This window comes from Cebidichthys violaceus, unplaced genomic scaffold, assembly GCF_023349555.1.
Source record: "Cebidichthys violaceus isolate CVI_PGR_0920_01 unplaced genomic scaffold, fCebVio1.0.p SCAF_2, whole genome shotgun sequence".
Lineage (NCBI taxonomy): Eukaryota > Metazoa > Chordata > Actinopteri > Perciformes > Stichaeidae > Cebidichthys > Cebidichthys violaceus.
Window position 1 is genome coordinate 21185977 of NW_027176372.1, and position 23405 is coordinate 21209381.

At 42.5% G+C, this 23405-nt stretch overlaps 2 protein-coding genes across 2 annotated transcripts in view; one reads left to right on the forward strand and one right to left on the reverse strand.

The window, feature by feature from the left end:
• Nucleotides 1–23405, forward strand: part of LOC137875955 (ecto-NOX disulfide-thiol exchanger 2-like) — a 153673-nt gene that overhangs the window by 19743 nt on the left and 110525 nt on the right. Inside the window, 1 exon segment of the mRNA XM_068715473.1 lies at nucleotides 11846–11992. Coding sequence (XP_068571574.1) covers nucleotides 11846–11992 — 147 coding nt within the window.
• LOC137875688 (E3 ubiquitin-protein ligase TRIM39-like) lies at nucleotides 20184–23023 on the reverse strand. Its single transcript, XM_068715149.1, has 2 exons — nucleotides 22854–23023; nucleotides 20184–22742 (listed from the first exon to the last, which is right to left on the reverse strand). Exon 2 carries the CDS (start codon nucleotides 22738–22740, stop codon nucleotides 21109–21111), a length of 1632 nt encoding a protein of 543 aa, XP_068571250.1. The 5' UTR covers nucleotides 22741–22742; nucleotides 22854–23023; the 3' UTR covers nucleotides 20184–21108.

Genomic DNA, 23405 nt, shown 5'->3' on the forward strand with positions numbered 1-23405 from the left:
GTGATGGAAGCAGAGCATGTGGCACAGAGTTGTGCACAGGGAGCTGTTATGGAGGTGGACTCATTGTGATTTACAACAAAAGGTTGTTAAAATAGCCACAGTGTGTCCGGAGCATAATAATGAACTTTGAAAACCTGCATGCAATGTAAAATATCAAACAGAAAGTGACCTTATGAATGTAAAATGTCAGTGGGGATGTGGTACCACTCGTGTGAGTAGCCCAAAAAATATGTTTTATCTTGGTAATACCAAAAGTTAGAATTATATGCTCTAAATAGGAGACGTATTGATGTCTTGTGAGAGAAGCCTTATTTTTAAATGTCACTCTCAGCTAGGAAGTTATTACATTTTGCCTGACGCTCAAACTATGTTTTCCTTTTCTAAACAGTCCTTTTTATTAACCTTGTATTAGTTTATATCCGTTTTTATACTTCTGTTTGTAAGATAATGCCTCCTCCCTGTCCTGTTTGTGTTCAATATCTCCACAGCACTGAACAGTGAGTAGGCTCTATGTTATATTGTCAATGGAAACGGATCTCCCTCCCCTCTTTACTTTCCGCTAAAGCTGTACAAATGAGGAGGTTTCACACCAGCAATCTCATTCGCACAGCTTCTGCTGTCTCAATAAATGGCCCAATACCATAAAATCTGCAGCCGGCCTTTTTATGTACAAAGGATGTTAACAAACAGTCTGCACAAAAGCGCGGTTTATAGAAAGCAGGCCGAGTGGTTTCACCGTCTCTTTTTAAGCCTGTTTTCACAGAGAGGTGTCGGCTTGATAAGTCGTCACTACTGGCCTGGCAGATGCGCGGCTGTTTTTCGCTGTTGCATACAGAAGTGCATGTGGCCGAGTGTGACACAGACGCAACAAAGAGAGCGTGTAGGGCGTGCGCCTGTGTTTATGTATGCCTGTGTGGCTCGCCGTGGCTTGCTTGGTTGCATGCTCAAGTGTGTGTGTGTGTGTGTGTGTGTGTGTGTGTGTGTGTGTGTGTGCGCGTGTGTGTGTGTTCGAGAGCGACTGTGTGCGTAATGTCTCTTGCAGCCTCACTGTGTGTGTGTGTGTGTGTGTGTGTGTGTGTGTGTGTGTGTGTGTGTGTGTGTGTGTGTGTGTGTGTGTGTGTGTGTGTGTGTGTGTGTGTGTGTGTGTGTGTGTGTGCGCACAACACGGAGCTGACAGCTGGCGCTGCTGAGATCTTCAGTCTGCATTGAGATCTCTGTGGAAAGAGTCAACTGAACAACAACAGCTGGTACAATTGCCAACAGATACCTGTCACCACGGGTTACGGTGTCACCATGGATACCCTACTCTGCATAGCCCAATTCTTCAAGCCTTCATGGCGCTGTGCATATTTTTTATTTTTTTTTGTTGCATGGTACTATATTCAGCAACTTTAATGCCTACTTGGAAAAGCATAACATGTTTTTTTCTTTATATCAAATGATGTCAAGGACGATAATGTATTTTACTCTCTACTCATTCCTGCACCTCAATGCGGCCCTCAGTCTAATATTAGTGTCCTGAGGGTGAATAACGGAGACTGAAAAAGTTTTTACCAAATATCATGAAAACTGTAAAGATGCATTAATTGATTTTTTTTCGGCCACTTGGGGGCAGCATAAACAAGCTGTGAACACAATAGTGACACCTCTTAAGGAGATATGGCTAACATGCTAGTGGTTGCTTATTGACAACATGAGCATTAATTTGGGCTTTCTGTCCATCTGATGACCGTTAAATATTCTCTCTCCTTTAGGCTCCGCCTCCTCAGGGACTTATCTGTCGCTTTAGCGGCTAAATGCTCCACGATGTTCATCTAATCACAGACTACAGCAGGCAGGTTGTGTAAAGTTTTTCTGTGAACAGCTGGCTGCTGCTGCTGCTGCTGGAACCAATGCTGATGAGAGCGGTGACAGCGAACCAAATAAGTAAATAAGAGGGTTTGCCACAACAATCGACCCTTTTACATTAAACACATACGTTTTGTCCATTGTTAATATAAAAAATATTGATTGTAGCAGCTATAAGTTTCACTTTGACAAATTGTAGACCGAGTAGGTTTTAGAATAAAATCTTTTCCGCTGTTGCCCTGAGAGAATAACGAGGAAGTGTGTGTTTTAAATTGATTGAGTACATTGTGCCACTGGGTTATAGGCACAGCCTGTACAAGCAGTAATGATGAAGGTCAGAAATCGCCCGGAGAAGCTGTAGTACTCATCTCAAAGTCAGCTCATTCCACCGGATCATAAACTCTACTTTCTCTACCATAGTCACCGGTGTAAATCTCTGCTAAAAGTGAAAAAGACAGGTGGATTTATCATCGGTACTTTTTCAGCGTTTCACTCTTTTCACTGTACTTAGCTGCAAAGCTGTAACTGCGGTTATTTATGTCTGCGTTCGCTTAATGTATGTGCCTCTCATATCTACACCAGGAGCAGATGTTGTGTCGGCACAGAGGAACGAGTGATAAATGTTCTTTCACATGTTGTCATTGTTTCGTGGCATGAAGTAAGGAGCTTGCTGCTCTGAGATTGACTGGATGCAGGCTGTCCATCTGTCTGATTTTGTACATCTGGAGCTGAGACGAATATGATAGATTCATTAGAGGTGGGTTTTTTTTTTTGCGCATCTCGTCTGTGATAACATGAGTTCATGAAGCACTAAAGAAACTCTCCTAAAACTCCACCGTCTCTCAGAAGTGCAGTTGTTTTTTTGCCAGGTCATTACTGTATTTTTAAAGGTGAGGGACACATCTCTATAAGAGATAAGATAATCCTTTTATTAGTCCCGCAGTGGGGGAATTTACAGGATCACAGCAGCAAAGTGGACAGTGCAATCAAGGTGCATGGTAAAAAAAACAAGAACAGCAAGTATTATAAATAAGTAATAAACAGTGAAGAATATCAACTAAGTAAAAGTACAAAAATCCACAATTACATTAAAATTAAAATAAAATAAAAATGTAAAATAAAATTTAAAATAAAATAAAATAACAAATAAATAAAAAAAGGGGTCCAAGATAATTTGTTTGCTTCTTGCCACCGTATAAATGTCACCCCTTGTTGTTCCTTCCACTAAAAATACTCAGGCACCAAGTGAAAAGCCAGGTTAATATCCTTAGCAGGATGCTTCGCGTGCCCAGTGTGCCAAACCAGCTTTTGCTAATCCCAATCAGTCAGGCACCTTGTTTATTCATCTGTCGTGGTCATCTGTCACTCGGCGTAGTCTGCTAGTTTTACACCCGCGACCTTCACTAATCTCGTTGAGCCCGGACGGTCCCGGCTATGAATAGAGCAGTGGCTTGTTCCAGTGGTTGACTTCTCTATCAGCGGCTCTTCTCACCTGCACACTCTCACATGTCTCATATGCCAGAGTTCCGTGGGCAAACCTCCAGATATGGAGATGTAGCCGCTGGTGGTCGTTGGCCCGGAGGCTAAACTTGGAGCTATCGCCACCACATGACCCCACCAGCAATGTGTCACTTGAATGTGACCCATCGCAGCCAACCTGGAAATGGGTTATCAGCGAGTAGATTAATGTGAGCGGTTGCACTGCACCCTGAACCCTTAGCTGTGACCGAGTGTGACTTATGGACCTCTATGACAGAAATAATTTCTGTGAAAGGCAAGGCCGTCATTGGCTCAGTGTCACCGGCTGCCTGGATGTCTTTGTTCAGCGGGCAGGAAGCAGCTAATTCAGGCGATGACACAAAGGTCATAGACGGCCGAGTTTCCTTTCAGCCTCTCTATTAAAGGTTATGACCCATCACGGGAACTTATTGCAAATATACTAGCTTTCAGAAAATGTACTGATTAAAAGATGACATGAAAGGTGTTCATTTACTGCGCTTTTTCTCACATAGAACATAAATAAAACGTTTTGTCCCAATGTTAGTCTAAAGTTCATATTCTGTCATTATGTCCCTTTTGTGAAATTCAAGCGTGCATCTCTAAAGACATGCAAAGAAGTTCATCCTCAATTATAACTGTAAAGTTATATGATGATTCAAGCTGAAAATGTGCTGTATCGGTTCTGGAAACTCTATCGTATATATCTCGAGATGTACCGATCCGTCGGCTGCCAATCGGAACCGGACGATTTTCAGCTCATCGGCCATCAACCAGTGACCAGCCGATCGCTTTCAAAAACATTTTGCCGGGCGGCTTTTACACGCGTGTGCCGGAGATCGCATGATACGCTTTACGTCGGCACACACAGCAGCGGTCGGAGCAGTCGGAGAGTGAAGAAGAGGTTTAGTTCACACTGCAGGCACGTGGACAAACGACCTCAAAAAGTGTTTTTTGTGTGCAGCATAAAGGGCATAAAGGACTTTGTTGCGCAACCTTGTGTTGGACAATAAACAAACTTTGGAACGATCATTTCGATGTCAGTAAATAGACTAGAGTTCATAATGGTTTTATTTCATAGCGGTTCCCATCGTGGCGAAGTAGACGGAGAATAAGAAAAGAAGCGGCGTCGCCATTTAATTTACGAATCATTGAAAACACTTATTAACTGGAATATAAAGGCCAAATACGAGCCATGAACTTCTATACACAAATTAAAACCTTTGAGAATAAAGAGTAGCTGAAGAAAGCTAGATTTAGCCTTTGAAAGAAAGTGCCCACTGTTGCGCATTATTCAATATTTTCATCACAGACTATATGAAGGTTTGAAGCAAATATGTGTTGGCAGCTCTTGTCTCTCCCTGCATCCCCTGCTGACATGGGCCTGTATGGCTACACCTATAATTATCTTTGAGCATACATTACCATTGAAATGTATGTAGCTATTGAATTGGGTTTAAGTGACTACTCGGCTGCATAATGCATGTTCTTCCTCATATTTTCCAACACCGATGCAGAGAAGTCTTAGTTCATGCATTAATTCAAATTCCCCCACTGCTTTTTTTGATATTTTCTTATTGTCATAGCGGGCAAATCCGCTCGGCTGCATGGAGTTCCTTTGGGGAAGTTATGTTAAAAAGAACAAATCAAATTCACTCAATGACATATACATATTGTATGCCTTTTGAATGGCCTTTATCTGCTTCAGATGGATGAACACACAGTAATCTACATGTGTTTTTCATGGCTGGCTAGACTCCCTCTCACCACACACACACACACACACACACACACACACACACACACACACACACACACACACACACACACACACACTTTCTCTCTCTCTCTTGGACACAGACTTGCAGATGCATGAGTCCACCTGCTAGTGTGTGCCAATTTAAACTGGCTCGTATTTTCATGACCAGATTCAACAATCTATGAATTTACACAGGTAATTCACTCCAGAAGAAAGCCGACAGATGATGCAGTAGATGGTGTTAACAAGGAGAGAGGAAGACGGAGAACATGGTGTAGCACTATAATGACCTGACACTGGTTCCTTCATTGTTTGCTTTCCAGTGCTGACTTGATTTGCTGCTGTGCCTTTAAAAAAACCAAACCCCCCCCCCCCCCCCAAAAAAAGACAGCATCTAGTTCCCGGTTTTCGAAAAGCTACAGAAATGCTCGACCCTAAAATGACTGCAGTGGGATATTGTGTCCCAGATTAGTCATCAAAGTAATGAAATATTCATGCTGTGGTTTGTTGGTTTTGTGTGACGTCATCGCAGTCATTCATGATTGCATCCTGGTTATCAGATCTGAAGGGGTTTTTTTTGGGGTGAGACGTTGGATTATTTTCTCATCGTTTTTCTGTGTCGAGACCGAAGGGGGCTCATGCAGAGTGCTCATTTAGATACCCGAAAGAGATCCCCTTTGCAATGATATCCATTTGAAAGGATGATTCTCACAGTAGAACCTGAAAACAGCTAAAGTTTAGTATTTTGTGTGTAGCCGTTGTGTTCAGCAGCTGTCTTGAGAGGCAGCGCCTCCAAAGCTCGCGGCCGTTGTACTCTGCCAGGAAACCCTGGACTTCTCACTCCGGATTGGGAGTAAGCGTCCGACTGGAGTATCTCGAGGTCTTGTTCATGAGTGAGGGTGAGATGATTGACAGGCGGAGCGGGTCGGACTGCACGGGGCCGACTTGGTGTACAGGGAGCCGAGCCTGAAGCTGACTCTTTACAGGTTGATCTGCTGCGCAGCCTCCACCGATGGCCATGAGCTTCATGTAGCGACCGAAAAGAACAAGACCGCGGATACAAGCGACCTGAATGAGTTCCCTTCCCTCGGTGGCATGGGCTCACCTCCAGAGGCTTTGATAAGAAGCTCAGACATCCGAGGGGAGCTTGTTTTGATGCTCCTTCATGTTGACGGGAGTATGTCGAGGGGGGGGGGGGGGTTCAGGCATCTGATAAGGATGCCTTCTGGGTTCTCCTTTCAGAGGTTTCCAGTCACGTCCAACTGGGCCGTGGCCCCCGGGACGGACCCAGAGTGTGCTGGAAGGATTACGTATCCCATCTGGCCTTTGGAGCGCCTTGGGGTCCCCCAGGAGCAGCTGGTTGGAGAGAAGCGTGTCTGGGCTACCTGACTCACCCGGGTGTAGCCGGATACGTCGGTTGAAAATGGATGGATTGTGACTCGAATGGCGTTCTGCAGACTGACTAATCAATACAATAACTGCTCGTTTCAACTCAAGTGGTTATGATCCACCTCATTGGTCCGGCCTGAAATATATCGACGACTATGAGCTGGGTTGCCATTAAAATGTAGTAGCAAGTAGCTGCGTCTGTATATTAGATTCTCCTAGCTGCTAGCATATAGACGAGGGCTGCAAGAGTACCCCATGTTTAAAATGATTTTTTTTTAAATGTGTGTTAGTGCTTGTAGTCTGGCATTGACTCGTCTTACTGATAAAAGGAGGGGGTTGGGTATCATATTCAGCAGACATTATCCTATGTTGTCCATGGATCTCTCCTACCCATTAGGGAGGTCAGATCCATTACGTTTACATGGAGTGTAACGGCTGCTTTGTTCAAGTGTTTCCTTCTTTACTGCTCATCTCTCTCAGAAAAACGCTCGCCTGCTTGAAGATGGCACTGAAAAAAAAAAAGAACAAAGAGGAAACGTCGTCGGTGTCAAAATGCAGCGCTGACATGAACTCCGGAATGTGATTTCTTGCTGAATATATTCCATTTCATATTTCTATTTCTATGTATTGTCATTTTTCTCTCAGATTTCCATGGAATTATATAGATTTTATTTTCATAAATATGATGATATGGGTATTAATATAACTAAGACATATCGATTATGGTGCATCCTAGTATCCCACTGGTCTAAGGCATATACTGCATCAATACTGACCACAGGCACCTTTCAACCTTTTCATTTCACCCTCTGCTTGTTGTCACTATATGTGAACAAAAAGTTGTTAATCATCTTAAAATTATTTGTTTTATGTGAATAGAGTAACTTTATCTGACAACCAAAACAATGAGCTCCGAAATCACTTGATTGTTGTTGAATAAAAATACTCTGTGGGTTCGTCGCCGCTAACAACCTCTCTCAAATTACATCACGTTTCCATTATTAATACAGAAATATTGATTTGAGCAGCTTTAAGGGATCTTTTGACGCGCAAAACTAAAATGTGAATGAGTTACGTGTCCGTTAGCTTTTCTGAGTGTAGAATGTATGAACGCTACATCAGAGAGCACATTAAAGAACATGGAATGAGTCTTTACGCCGCTGCGTTAATAATTCTATAATAATAGTCTGTACACCAACACAACCTCATCTTACTCCCTTTCTGAAGTGTTTGTGCTTCCTTCTAGAAGATAGTATGTCTGCTGCTACAGTAATAGGCATGTTAATAATCAACAATCATAATTTGCATCAGTTAAATAGTTCAAAATAACATTTAAAGGACTTTTTAAGCGTTTTTTTTTTTTTTTTTTTAGCCAAACTGAGGAGTGCCTTGGCACCAGAATGAGAATCGCTGCTCCACCTTAAAGGTCATCCCACCTTAAGTGAGCCTGGGCCGAACCCCTTTCACTTATATCATCGCTACACACACACACACACACACAATGGACTTGCAGTACACTGGTGGAAACCCTGACCTGACTGGGAAAATGTCTGCATGTTTCCACTGCTAACTCTCCCAGACGGTTAAACCGGGGACTCGGTTGCCAGTTTTGCACATACGCTGAAGCTGGTACTAAATCATTGATTTAACCTGCTTGTGCATCGGTTATCGCTGTAGCTGGGCGGCTTGTTAAGCTCTTCAACCACAGCAACCCTGCATGAAAAGCACTGATCTTGTCAGCTAGCGGCTGATGATCGGTTAACGAGGATCGGCTTTCGGTCAGAAAACTAAATTCTGAATTAGCATCCCCTAACTGCCAGGTGATTAAAAAAACACACAAAAAAAAGAGCTTGTATCCAGATGCCTGGACACAGATGGAGAGATACAGATTGTAGCTCAGTAAAAACACATCCACACACAACATGCCAGACTACAGCTATGAAAACAACAACTTCCAAGATGTTGCTTAGAGTGACATGGGGTTTGTTGTTCATGTAAGACACGTCAGGGTGGGGCACACATCGCTCCATGTTTTGATGCCCGGAATCCCTAGCAGCACCCCTGTGTACATCCCTGCTCTGTCTTTCACAAACTCTGATCTTCTGGCCCTTATGTTTCCTCTCTTTTATGCTTTTGAACGGCTGAGATAAAACGTTGAAGGAGAGGGAAAAAAAGAAGAGCGACTGACAGCGGTAATATCAAATCGGAAGATTAACTGACACTTTGTTCAGTCTTTCTCCAGAGAGAGAGAGAGAGAGAGAGAGAGAGAGAGAGAGAGAGAGAGAGAGAGAAGTCCCAGACAGATGGATGTTGATGGGCTACAGACGTCTCAGGGACTGATGCGGTCGGTGAATGGATGCGTTTGATGTAACCTCTGACAGCTGCGTTCTACACAGACAGCGGTAAAAAAAGAAAAAGGTGGAGGACATTTTTGGGGGAGAAATACAGCGGCATGCTTAAGCATGTGTGAACACTCGCATTAGTATTCACACGCAGCGTCAGAGGAAGGTTTTGATAAGGATTCTGTTATCTAAAAAAAAAAAACGTAGAAGCAACCGAGTTAATTTGAAGAGGTTTACAGGAAGGTAAACATTTTTTTTTTTTTTTTTTTTTATGTCACAGACTTTAGATTACAGCGCCGCTGCTCTCAGGTTGTGGTTAAAATGGAAATACCTGCAAGGTGTTTCATTGTACTTTGTTTATTTTTTTTTCTTCTAAAGAATTGATGTGTAGGTATGTGCATCAAAACATGCCGCATATATGCATAGAGATATAAAATGAAAATATCACAGTGAGACAAAAAGATGGTTGAAGGGCCGTGCAGAGAGAGGCTCCATCTGTCCCCGTCACACAGCGAATGGGGGTGGGGGATGAAGGCAGCTATTAAAATCTCTTGTAAACACATTATCGGCCTGGTCTCGTCCAATATATAGAATGAGACGTAACAGTGATTTAGAGGCTGAGCCGCATCCATAAATGCATGAAGCCAATCTCATGTCAGCGTCTGCTGGCACCTTTCTGTGCATCCTGATGTGCAGTAGTTACATGGAGGAGGAAGAAGAAGAAGAAGAAGAAGAAGAAGAAGAAGAAGAAAAGGGGGCGGAGAGGATGGGACAAGTAAATACGTCAAGTACAAAGAAAAAAGAATCGATGCCTTGAGGACAATTGTCAGAACAAAAAGAAAACAGAGTTTAGTCGCATTTTTGGTCATGATTGGACCAATACCGGCAAAATGCATGCATTATTCTGATGAGCTTTAATCTGGATTTAAAGTAGTAAACACTAAATAGTAACACTAAAAGAGTAAGACATGGGGAAACACCCATGAAGCAAACAGGACACCCAGAGTGTGAACTATAGAATACTATGACATGTAGGTACCAGGTAACCTTTTTCGATACAGATGTTTACCCCAAAAAATATAGTTTTTGTCCCCATTTTTCATTTGGATTTTGTGTCCAATGATGGATGATACTCGTACTTCCAGCTAAAGCCTTTTTGTTTAAATACAGTTAGGAGTGGATTTGGATGAAAACACAAATGAGCTTCAGATCGTATGACAGAGTACATCACTTTAAAAAAGAAGAAGAAGAAATGGCTTAATTAAACATTAATGCTCCAAAATGGTGTTTTTAAAAAGCAGGATTTTCTGCTTACTGGATATTGAAATAAGAAATAAGAAATAAAGGTCCTCAGAGAAAGATGGTGATGTGACTCATTTTGACCTTTCATTGCAAAGCCACGACCGCATCAATAATGCAACTCTTTTTTTCTTTTTATGAGCAACAAAAATAATATTAGTCACCCTCTCACACAAGCACTCAGTGAAATCCAAATAACATTGATAACCTGCCGCCCCCCCCCCCCCCCCCCCCCCCCCCCCTGTGAGTGATCAATATAGCTGACTGAGTCTGAGAGAGAAGGAGGCACTTCATCCAGATGTGCTGTATTCCATTGGAAACAGCAGAAGCCGGTGTTAATTAAGAGTTTTGTATTTCATATTAGTATGGAGCTGGTGTCTTACAAAGTTCTCCTCAGAATAACAAGCGAACGATAGCTGATGTTTGAGAACTTATTTTGTTATTCACTCCTCAGGGTTTGTAAATAACATCTGCATCAGTGTTTTTGGCCATTACTCAAGGATGTGACTTTATTTATCGCTCCACGCGTCCGACTATTGAGTCTGTTAATAAAGGAACAGAATAACGTGAAAGTGATTTTAATGAAAATGAAGTATTTATAGTACAGGATATAGAGGCCCAAACCCATTAGGCAGAGTTGGTTGATTTGCATCAAAGTCCAGACTCTGTGTACGTGTGTGTGTGTGTGTGTGTGTGTGTTTTAGTGTGTGTGTGTGTGTGTGTGTGTGTGTGTTTTAGTGTGTTTGCATGCAGACAGTCTGCCCGTATTAATAAGATATTTGAGGTAAGATCTAGAAATGCATGGCAGCGTCTCAGGATAGAAATATTTTATTGGGTTTGTAGTTTATTATATCTCATCCTCCGGCTGTCTGTGATGTTTTTAAGAACTTGTTTTTGGACATTGCTGGTAGGCGAAGATCAACTCTGTCTAATGTCTTTGACTTTTAATCAGATACATTCACAGCATGTCAGACGTTATCAGTCTCTATTTTACAGATAATGGGGAGCAAAGGTCATTGTGAAATATGTTTTGTTATATGTGCAATGCAGACATCTAGCATACCGAACATGAGCAATACTTGAACATTCTTTTGGGCTTAAAAAAATAATTTAAAATTCGATTTCGATGCTCAAACTTCACTATGACCTCACAAAACAAGTCGTTGGCCATAACTCAAGAATTCATATGCTCATCATTACTCAAATGTGTGACAGAATAACATGATAAAGCGACATTTTGGACGGACGTGGATGTAAAACGGCAATATGACCCTGACTTGATAATTCTATCTTTTTCACGATACAGTTAATGACGTCTCGCAACAAGCTAACCCGTCCATTATGTGCAGTCTAGTTGTACGGTTACTGAACAACAAGTCAACGAACAACCAGCGACAGGAGGTCAGATTATTGAAGGCAATGATTGCAGCATGCGGAGCGTTTGATGAGTCAATGATATTGATCAAACCGCTCTGTCAAACTCCTACAGATCTGATCAAATGAGGGTTATTTTGTACTATGGAAAAGCAACATCTGTATCCTGTTTAAAGGAACACTTCTCCCACAAAATGACCATTTGTTTATCAGTCGCTCACCCCGTGTCACCTTGTTCCTACGGTGAATGACGTATTTCTTGTAAGATGCATATTGCTGATATGTTGATCGTGCCCCGCCCCGTTTTGTAACGTGCCGCTTGTTGTCCTCTTTTTAGGGCTCAGCGCTCTGCCCTTTGACCCGACGACCAGCAATGACCCTCTCCGCTTCAACGGCTCCAACGGGCCGCTGGTGACGGAGCGTGCCTCGATGGAAAACACTGCTGGAAACTGCAAGAAGAGGAAAAGAAGCAGTCTGCCTCCAGGTACCGACGAAACTACCTCACCACTGTACCGGCGTGACCCGAAAAGAATATAGAAACCCCGTCCTCTCTGGTTTCTCGATTAAAGCCCCCTACACTATTATGTGTTGTGCTGCACACAGCCACTGCCTGGAATCACAGTGGCTCACTATGTCTGGCTGGATGTTTCCTGATGGAATGTAATTTAAATGCTACCAGCATCAAATAACTGCTGGTGAGAGATAAACTCTAATCCTGTTATTTTGAGACGGTCTGAAAGAGGTAGCCTTGTTTGGTCTTTGCTGTTTTTGATTAGCTTGCTGTAGCCCGCGGCTCCGCTCGTCTGGACTGTTTGGAGGTCACGCGGCTAAAACCAGGAAGCGGCACAACGGAGATCTCTCATCCGCCTGCCTCTCGCCATGCCAACAGACCCGCCAATCAAAAAACTCCCAAAGCCTTCAGCTCTCTGACCCGTTAGACACCGAATACTGTGGCGATGTCCTTGTGTGCAAATACATGCACTGCAGTTTCTGCCTGTGTGTGCGTATTTACACCCAATGAGCATATTTTTGTATCAGGGCCAGTGTTCTGTCTAATTAAAGAAGGGCTTTCTAATTAATTGCATTATGAGCGGTAGACAGAAGAGGGCCCTTAAGACGTAGAGGTGTTTCTCCACGTTTTCATCCGTCGGGGTGACGCTAATTGGTCCGGATTTACAATCCGGCTGAGAAGCACAGGGGCTCCAAATGATCTAATATCAGTACTTGCAGGGCACAGCTGACTCGCTGGTGGTGCTCACAGTCGAACACGGCCTGTGGAACCTCACCACCAGCCGGCTAAATGCCGTATTTTTCTCCTGCCAAAGACAGTCGCCGGCAATCCCATCAAAGATTTGCGTGCTTTGTGCTATTATAGATACAATCCCCCGGAGGTAGAGATAAGGTAGTCCACCTGGGGAGAATCTGCACACGACCCCATCTTTCTTTCAGTCTGACCACTGGCTGGCGTTCCCAATTATGTAAGGAAGATAATGTTTCTCCCTCAGTCAACAGCAGTGTTGACCTTGCAGGTACACTATCCCCTTAAATCTTGAACAAACAAAGCTTTGCTATTTCAAGCTGCTGAGATTGCTTTTTTAATTTGAAAATATATCTTGTTTCTCCATAACGACGATAAAGAGCTAATGAATACAATATTCATTATGTATCGCAACGCTGTCAAGGGTGTACCGTGCCCCAGGCTTATTGCATGCTGGGATTTTGCAGAAGCCCTCCTGGACCCACTAGTGGTAATCTATTTAGAATCAAAGATGAACGGATGAATTAAGGGAGTTTTCACATTACTAATTAGGGTTAGGTATTATGAATACATCCTCTGTATTATCACAATGTTGATACAAGTATTATAATGATGAGGCATTATCAGGCTAATCCAGCAAATGTCATACCTAACATCAAATCAAGTGCTTTTTATCCACGCACACATATATATATGACCTCACTGTTAATATTAAATGAGGGAAATATATAGAAATATGGCTTTGCCGGGGAAGTCTGCAGCTCCTCTTTCTTTTACCATTTGATCCTGTAGGACTTCAGTCGGTTGTCTCTCCAATTAGCGGCAGTTTCCTTCCATCCAGTCGCTGCTATTTTCTATTTGTCATACAAAACAACCGCGGCGTCTTAAGATGAGGAAACTCTGCTTCTTCTCAAGTTTTTTTTTTTTTTTTTTTTTTTACCATTTTTGTTTAGTGATTTAAATGTCCTCCCATTCCCACATTCTGTCCCTGCATTGTTCAGAAATATGAATTTGGATGGGGACACCTGCAGCCACACAAATCCACTGAAAATAACAGAAAGAAAAGAAAAGGTGCAGCGGGCGCATTTATAAAAGCGACCTCTGTGACAAGAGCTTCAGTGGGCATAAAAAGCAGCGCCCCAGAGTTGCAGTACAGTATGACTCACCACGATGTGTGTAGAAAGGAAAACAGATGAGCTTAGCATGGCTTTCACATTTTATCATTTACTTTTTATAGACACTATTTTTTATTTATTTGTCAACCACAGAGTCCTTTTTGGAAGAGAGTTCACTTAAGCACTACCGACTCTTCTCAAAACCACAAACAGACAGCTGGAAATAAATGAAGTCCATTTTGTATGAAGTCAATGAAAAGATGTGTGTGTGTGTGTGTGTGTGTGTGTGTGTGTGTGTGTGTGTGTGTGTGTGTGTGTGTGTGTGTGTGTGTGTGTGTGTGTGTGTGTGTGTGTGTGTGGTCTGCTCGGATTAAAGCCTGTCAGAAAGCCTTAAGATCAAAGCCTTTGTGAAGCACAAATCTGATCTTTCACTGGAAAAGCCACACATTTTTTTTCCCCCCGTCCATCTGAGAGATACAGTAGGGAACAAAGTCACTCATCCATTATTTTTCTCTCCGTCAGTCAGATGTTTTTTTTTCCTAACACTCTTACAATAAAGGTGCCATTAAAGCAGGATAAGTGCACTACTATCACGATGACGCCTGTCGCTGCAGCTCCTCTGCGTTTCCTCACAGCTTCCAGGGAAACCAACAGGAAACCTTCAAGGAAAGACATGTTGTCCAACAGTGTCAAAGAAAATGGATTTTTCTGTTTAATGTAGAGCACATTTAATTTGCCTGTAACAGCGTGCGATATCAATAAGAATACTTTGCCTGCTAAAATGGAAAACAAGGGTGATAAACATTTTTATGGCACAGTTATCAAATATTCCGTGGCTCATTCTGCCATTTAATCGAGGAAGTGGATAACGACAGACATTTGTATTTTAGCCGTGTTGGCAACATGGCTCACACACTTTGGACCAAAATGCAAATGAATGATTCGCTACCCGCAAAACTAATGACAAAACTAAACTGTGTTAATTGGTAAATGTTGGCATGTTCACCTAAATGGTTGCACCTGCTAAACAACATGCTAGCATTGCCATTATGAGTTAGCCTGCTGAATTTAGGATTTAGCTCAAAGCTCTGCTGTGCCTAACAGTCTCTCAGAGCCCCTGTTATGGATGTAGACTCTTATAGAATACGAGAGCGATCAAGTAGGCCACATCTCAGTTGGTATTATTTATAATGGTACAGTAATAATAGTAATACAATCATTTTTTTTTTTTTTTTTAAAGCATTGTTTCTCTAGTGCTGTTAAATCTGTGGAAGCTCCGTTGGTGAGTGTTGTTTCAAGCTGCTACAGTTCCACCCCAGCTGCCATCCATGTTTTGGAAAAAAAAAAAAGAAGATATTTCTGAAAAGTTGTGAAATTTACAAGAGCAGAACTGTTCTACTGCAAGTAGATGCAGCGAGAGACAAAGCTCCTGAGACCTAGACTCCACGGCGTGGTGCCGGGAGTCACCGAAGGACTTTTTTTTTAACAGACGGATTCCACCCACCTGCCGATCGTCGTCCCTGCAGCGGGCAGCAGCTCCGCTTTCTGTCCAGCCTCTCCCATGCGGGTGCGGGGTTGACAGCTTCCAACTAGTAGAAATACACAACGGCCACAGATGGATATTGGCAGGTTGTTTTGTTGAAGCGAGTTTTGTTCAGTTGGCCTAAACAGTAGTTTACTCCAAGCTCCCCAAAAAAAAACCCACGCAAGTCAGCAATACAGTGACAGTTCAATCAAAGCATAGGTCCTGAGAGTGTCAAATTGATAGTGGTGTATTCATATTCATTTTCTGAAAGTAACTACTAATAATAATAATTCAAAATGACAGAATGACCACAGAATTGTATTATGTGTGATGTCATTTTAGAGTGAGTGATAGGCCTACGGTAGATTGTTTAAAAACTGTTCTGGCCACATTGTAGGCTATGCGGTAGTCTTATGTTTTTATGATTTTAATGGAATGTTTGAATAGTATTACGCTGTGTAGAAGAATTACTGCAGTGGCATGCGAATCCATTCTTATGCCTGAAGCCAGTGACGGAAAATATTCATGGAGTGGCAAGCGGGCGGCATGGAGACTTGAAGGGGTGGCAGAAAAATGAATGCTGATTTAATTGCAAACAATCACATTAATCAATATGTGTTTGTAAAAGTCCCCAAATTAAGATATTTCAACTGAAAACATTACATTATTGTGCCACATGAATAAAGCATTGATTAGAAATGCCAAAAGGTGGCATTAGAAATAAAACAAAAATCCCCAAATAGGCCCATTGTTGCACTTACAGCTACTACAGGCTCTGGTATTGCGCTGGTGGGTTGTCATAGAGTGTCCCTTTACCTGGTGCTGCTGCGCCCTTTGCTAGTGCTTTCCTATGGCTACCATGTCACTAATGCAGCTTTTAAATTCACAAAAGTGAAATAATTTGTGGTGTTTTTGCCGCCTGATTCTGCATTTCTCTTTTTCCTTTTGCTTAATTTTCAATTTGGAAGCTCAACACACAGCATCAGTTCTTTGTGTGACGGTGATACAGGTGTATGTTTGCTATGTATCGTACTTCCACGGATGGAACAAAGGCTTTGAAGCAAACAATATAAATTGAGGATTTGTATTGTTTGAATAGCGCTTCAGCCGTATACGCTGTTCCATTAGCCGCATGTTGTTGCGCGGCATGTAGCAGCTGTGTGGAGTGCACATGTTCAACACAGAAGTAGCGGGAAAGCTAATAATAACCTAGTAACAAATCCTCAAGAGCATTGTTCCAACAGGCTAATGAGTATGGCCCGGTAATGGCAGATCAATGATTACAGATGATTAGTGTTTCCCTGCGCCGGCTATGGCTCCACCGTCTAGCAGTTGTAGCTGCTTGCTAACTTGAAGCCCCTCCCTTAAGTACCGGTAGCTAAATGATGGAGGTCTGCAACAGCTGGAGCTTTGGATTTACTGGCTTAGAGGGTGTGATTCTGTCTGCCTCCGGGTCGTCTCCGGCTTCAGTCGGGTCCTCCGGTCCTCTGAGGGACGGCTGATGGAGCGCCGACTCATTAGCAGCCATGTGGATTTAGTCTCGTTAAGGGACCCACATGGATAGATTTATCTCATTACATTTGGCACTTCATTAGATACACATACTGTGGGGCGAAGACATGTGGTCCTGTGGAAACATGGACGCAACACACACACACACACACACACACACACACACACACACCACACGATGCACTTGTATTTTTCACAAACTGTCATTCAATAAGCCTGTGTAATAACCCAGACCACGTACTCAGAGACTCTATTTATGATCTAACACAGTGAGACAGACATAGTGACGTCCTGTTAGGAAAACGTAATGCAGACGTGTAGTTTATCAACCTTCTCTAGCCTGACAGGACGTGCTCGGTTATCATTTGAGCTAAATGCTAACGCTAAGATGCTAATATGCTCCTAATGATTGCTATGTTTGCTGTGTTCATCGTATTCACCGTCTTCTCTCATCATGTTAGCGTGCTGATATTTGCTAATTAGCGCCAAAAACAAAAGTAACATTGAGGGATAATGGGAAAGGCATTAGTTTTGCAGGTATTTTTTCATAAACCAAAGTATTATGGTGGAGTATTAATGACGGCAGGGCAGAACTTTAAGGTTGGAAACAGTCCAACCCAGTCTGGTGTTGACTAATGAGATCATGTAGCTGAATGGAGACACCGTTGTTCATAGCTCTGGAGGTGGACAACACCGATACATCCTAACCACACAACACCAATTATTATATTTTAGAGTGTGAGTCTTATGAATATGCATTAGCTGTAAGGTGACTAATGAAGGTTCCGTGCATGCTTTTAACAGAAAGCTTTGCGTTGGGGTTTGTGGACTCAAACACAATGTTATCCTTTCAGTTGCAAACTCTTTGTGGTTCATTTAGATTGAAGTTTTACACTTTCACATTACTCACTCTTTTCAAACAATGCGTAGCAGAGGCTGCCTCAGGGGCCTCCGTACAAACTGCTGGAGTTAACCAGTTTTTTTTTGTTTTTTTTCATGGGTATCAGCATTTCACAGCAGTCCAGGATCATCCTCTCCTCGCAGTTCCGTTGTGATTGAACCAAGTGAACAGAAAGAGCAGTTAAGAAGCTGCTGGTGTGTTGGAGGAGCGCGCGTTCACTCGTTGGCTGGATCAATAGAAGTTATATATGTGATGTGCTCTGGGTTAGCTTCACAAATCAGCAGCTGGCTTACTGCACCAGAAGCAGTACACACTCCAGGACTGTGCTTTTAATTTGAAAATGCTGCTTGAGAGAAACCTCAGACTGGTGAAACTGTCTTTGTTGACAAGCCCCCTTTTATAATGAGCCTGTTTCCATGACAGTATTAAACTGGAGCACATTTGAAATAGAGAACAGCTGCTATATTTAAACCAAAATTGAGGCTATTACTGCAGTTTATTCAGCCTGGGATGATTAACCAAAACATTCTACTTTCAGCCATGCATTGTGAATATGTTGAAAAATCAAAATATTGTCATAATGCAGCCTCAAGTATATTTGCCTTTTTAAGGCTGACTTATCCAATATTGTGGATACATGTAAGTAAACAAGGTTGTGTGGTCACTGTGTACCAATTGTAGCATTTCAGTATTATTCTAATATATATATAAATACAGTATATGTATATATATGTATGTGTATGTGATTATACTGATTTATTAGGTTGTAAATAGTACAAAGATCAAACCACTATTTCCATAAGCATTGATGGAAGTTAACTTAAGTACATTTACTCAAGTACTCTATTGTAGTTGACTAGAATGTTATGGTACTCGTGCTTATGTATTTCCTTTTTATGCTACTTTATATTTTAATTCACTACATGTATTCTACAGATATAGTTTCAAGTTACTTTGCAGATTCAGATTCATTTCATACAAAACACTACATGTTTCCGTCTTGCAGCACGAAGCACATTTTGCGTAACGTTTACTCAAGGTGTCTCTTCATACAGCACCTGCACATTTCTATTCCCATTTTGCAGATAACTTGTTTTCACTTGAGACATAGCATGCAATTATCTGTGTCAAATCATTAAATGCTCATTCCCGTGTTTGTGAAAGGCAGAATTGCCATTAATTTTATTTATATTTATTTTAATTTTTTAGAAAAGCGGTGGATTATTGTGCGATTGGTGGCTACAAAATGTGCTAAGTGTATGTTGTGGGCTGTCAGGAGAGTCTCTAATTTGTGTTTATATTCCTCATCGTGACAGATGCACTTTAATTGCTTATGGAAGTAGTTCAGCATTCGGTGTGTTTATCTGTTGGCAGTATTTCTTAGATTGTTGTGAGCGTTTATCAAGTGTGTGTTGTCCAGATAAAACAAATCAAGGAGATTACTGTTTTCTAAATGACCTTTTATTGTAATCGTTTCCCCTCATCAGTATATCCAACATACATACAGGACCAGGGCTGCGTTTTCACTATCAAAAACAGTGATTAGTTGATAAAACATGAATCATTTAAAACAAAAATTAAATACCAGAACACAGAGAATTTCTCAGACTCAAAAATTCAGAGTTAATGGAATCACTTCACTAATAATTTCTGCATGAATACAGATAATTCACTCTCTTCTACATCACATGTGCATGAAGTGCCACTTTTTTCCTTTTTGGTTAACCTGAATGTTCCGATGCTCTTTTATTATCAAAAGAAAACGGATGAGTTTTATGTTTTTCACATTATAGAGATACTGTACCAGGTTTCTATCCCTCAGCTCCTCACACTCATTAGCCCAGTTGTGTTGGTCTCTCAGCTCTTAATGATACAACAATTCAGTGGATCAATCTGACCGACTCTCCTGAAGCTCTTCAGCTGCTTTATGTCCAGATGAGATTATAACGACCTCATTTACATGACGAGTAAAAACGCAAAAAAACCCAAACAAATCAAGTCCTGCAAAATGAAACGACACAATACATCACATCACTGTCGAGCCGGTTTTATGACGTGACAACACCGTCATTTAGTTTGGTTCAGTTTAAGCACAAACAATGACTTCGGTTCGGTTTCGGGAAAGATCATGTTTCGGGTTAAAATAAGGACTTTTGTGAAGGTTAGGAGACCTTTTGTTGTCTTGGCTACAATAATAAACACATGGTTATGGCTCGGGAATGACAGTGGTCACGCTTTTTCAAAAAGTCAGGCAGCGTTGACATATTCTTTCATAATAACTACGGCCTCTAGAGAGCTTGAATCTGTTGTTCTACTTGGGAAAACAGTCCCCCCCCCCCCCCCCCCCCCCCCCCCCCCAAAAAAAAAAAAAAAGCAGCATATACACGACTCAAAGAAAGAGAAACAGAATTAAATGTTTCCCACCGACAAACAAACAAACATACTTTAATTGGCTCTGCTCAATAAACAGTTGCTTAAGTCTCTCCTAACCAAATAGATTTGCTGTGTTTGAACTTGGAAAGCAGGTTTGGCTGATTTTAATTAGACGACACACAACGTTATGCCAGTCGGGCCCCAGTGTTGCGACTGATTCATTCAATAACAACCCTTTTTGTTGGAGAAAAATCATTCTCATACAGAGCCGCATTATAAGAACTGTCTTAATGAGAGTCCAAATATTTGTTTGAATATTGTCTGTGTTGATTTATTTTCCATCACTTTGGGATTTGCTGTCCTCGGGTGAATCCCATGTAGGTCAAAGAGTATTTCGTGGATCCAGGAATAGTTAATTCAAGCGGCTCTCCGTATCAATCCCATCCATCATGTCAGAACTAAACACTCCTGATATGTGGCAGCCAAAGGAGCACAAAACAAGTGCTGTAAAATATTTGTAAATGCGATGTTGGCAGGCAAGAGTAGCTTTAAAGTATCAAAATTAATGGTCCGCCCTTAAAGATCTCTTTTTGTAAGCCAGGGAGATGTACGACTGTAATGTCACACTGCGTGTGTGTGTGTGTGTGTGTGTGTGTGTCCTGAATGTCCTGATGGCTGCATGTGCATTCCCTTGGAGATCCACAGCTGTCTGTGTGACAGGCGACACGTAGTGACACGCCGCTCTGACACTGATGGACGGGAGAAACAGAATGACACACCGGAGCTTCACAGATAAAAAAAAAAAAAAAACCCTTTCATCGCTCTACTGTGATCTCTCTCCAAGTCCCTCTTGCCCCGTCTCTCTCTCTTTTTTTTTTTTTTTGTTTCCCGAAGCTGGAAAACAAAAACGAGAGACTCAACTGTTGCGTTTGACAGGAGTGATGATCAAGGGGGCGTGATTTTTGTCGCCATCGTTGGTGCAGGGGCTGAAGAACGGGAAGAGCCTCTCGGTGAAGTTCCATCCGGTGAAGGAGAAGATGCAAGCCCTGGAGTCTGCGTCGTAAAAGGAGACTTGACCCAGCTCGTAATCCACGAACACGCCCACCTTTTGAGGCGTCTCCCTCACGTTGAGGTTGATGGCAGGGCTGGCGTTGGCTGTCAACTCATTTCCTTTTCTTAGATAAATAGTCCAGTATCCGTTCGTGGGGCTCAATCGTATGTCGCCCTTCCTGTTGATGGAGTGGTTTGCAACTCCTAAATCCCAGTTTGTTCTGTCCTTAACCTGGACCTCGTAGTAGAATTGTCCTGAGGAGAAGCCCTCCTTTGCGAGGACATTAAGGACATGTTCGAACCTCTCTGGTTTCTTCGGCACGTTCCTCTTTCTGTCTCCATGCGTGACCTGCTTCCCATCCGGCGAAACGACGAGAAAAGGGTTGGCTGTGTCCGGATCCAGAGTCACATCCACAGCATTCCGCTGCACTTCTTTCCAGTCGGGATCGCACAGCATCCTTATTTCTTTCGTCACTGTCGTCTCCAGCTTGGCCATGGCTCCCTGCTCGGTAAACTCACCACTGTCGAGAGTCACATCGGACCAGTTCTTAACCAGAGGCTCAGTGAAGGTGAGAGACAGGAAATTCTCAAGGAACAACAAGGCGTCGTCGGTGAATTTGACCTGATTAAGCTGCGATTTCTTCTGCTTCAGTTGTATAATTTCTCCCTCCAGTTCTTTAATGAAGCCATTTCTCTCCGTTTCAATTTGTTTCTGCTTTGTCTCGATCACCTCAGCCAGCTCTGCTTGGCTTCTGCTGATGTAGTCCACCAGAGCAGTCATCACATGCGCGCTGTATGACAGGGTCTTCGTTGCCTTTTTTCTGCTAGCCTCCACCGACTGTTGGATCTCGTGAATTTTCTGCTGACGCGTCTGGATCATCTCGTCCGTGCTTTCTTTCTTTTTTCCCAGCAGGTTCTTTGCTGTTTGAGCCTCGTCCTCCAGATTCACTATGTTGTGGGTTTTATGGTCACTGTCTTTACAGGACTGGCAAACAAACATGTGATCGACCCGGCAAAACAGTTCCAAAGGCTCGTCGTGCGTCTTGCACATCCTGCTCTCCAGGTTCTCAACCGGGTGGATCAGCTTGTGTTTTTTCATGGCTGGAATATTGTGATGAGGCACCAGATGTGTCTCACAGAAAGACAGGAAACACACCAAGCAGGACTTGATGGCTGGGAGCTTTGCACCTGTGCACCGATCGCAGAGCACGTCTCCACTTCCTGCTTTTTCAGGGGGAACTTGATATCCTTCACATCTGGGCAACTTTTCGATCATCTCGGCAATGAACGTGTTAACCCGAAGCATTGGCCTGCTGAAGAATTGCTCTTTGCACAGTGGACACTGGATTACAGTATCGGTAGTGTCCCAGTAGTCTGTGATGCAGGCGAGACAGAAGTTGTGCCCACAGGGAATCGACACAGGTTTGTTGAACACATCCAGACAAATGGAACAAAGAAAACTAGCCTCGGTATTGTCACTACCAGCAGCAGTGGCCATGTCTAGAAAATATGAGGGGAAATGATTGTAAAGTCAATCCAGATGCATAGTCATAGTAGTAAACTAGTTATTACTAAAGACAAGACCGCAAACATGACAAATTACAACTTTACCTGGTGTGTGTGTAGTTTTTTTTGTTTCAAATCTTTCAGATCCGTAAAGGAAAGTTAAAAACACGCAGCTCTTTTCCTCCTTTTTAGTTTCTCTTCCAGCATTGACGTCAGCGTGACAGTCCCCTCCCACTTCCTTATTTTGCAGGAACAAGTTAACTCTTCACAGGCAGCAGTTCACTAGTTACCCAAGTTAACAGCTTTTTCTTTGTCTTTCTTACCCATTTAGAGCTTAGTGAAAGACATTAAACACGTCCCCAATCTCGACTTCAAAGGCTCGTACTGCAGCTATATCAGCTCTGATTTCTTGCAGGTGGGCATTATGCAGACCATTCTTTGCACTCAGCTAATGCTCGCTGAAGTATTCACAACGCAAATGAAATGAAAGCTCTGAGACGGCGCAACATGCTAAATTCTAAATGGGTTTGTGAGCACGCATGTGTGTGTTGCATTTGCATTACACGAGAGTGCTCAGCGATGGCATCTGCATAATAAACTGTAAATACTGTCTCCTCTGAGGAAACAAGGCTCTGAACAACAAAAAGCTACCCTGCG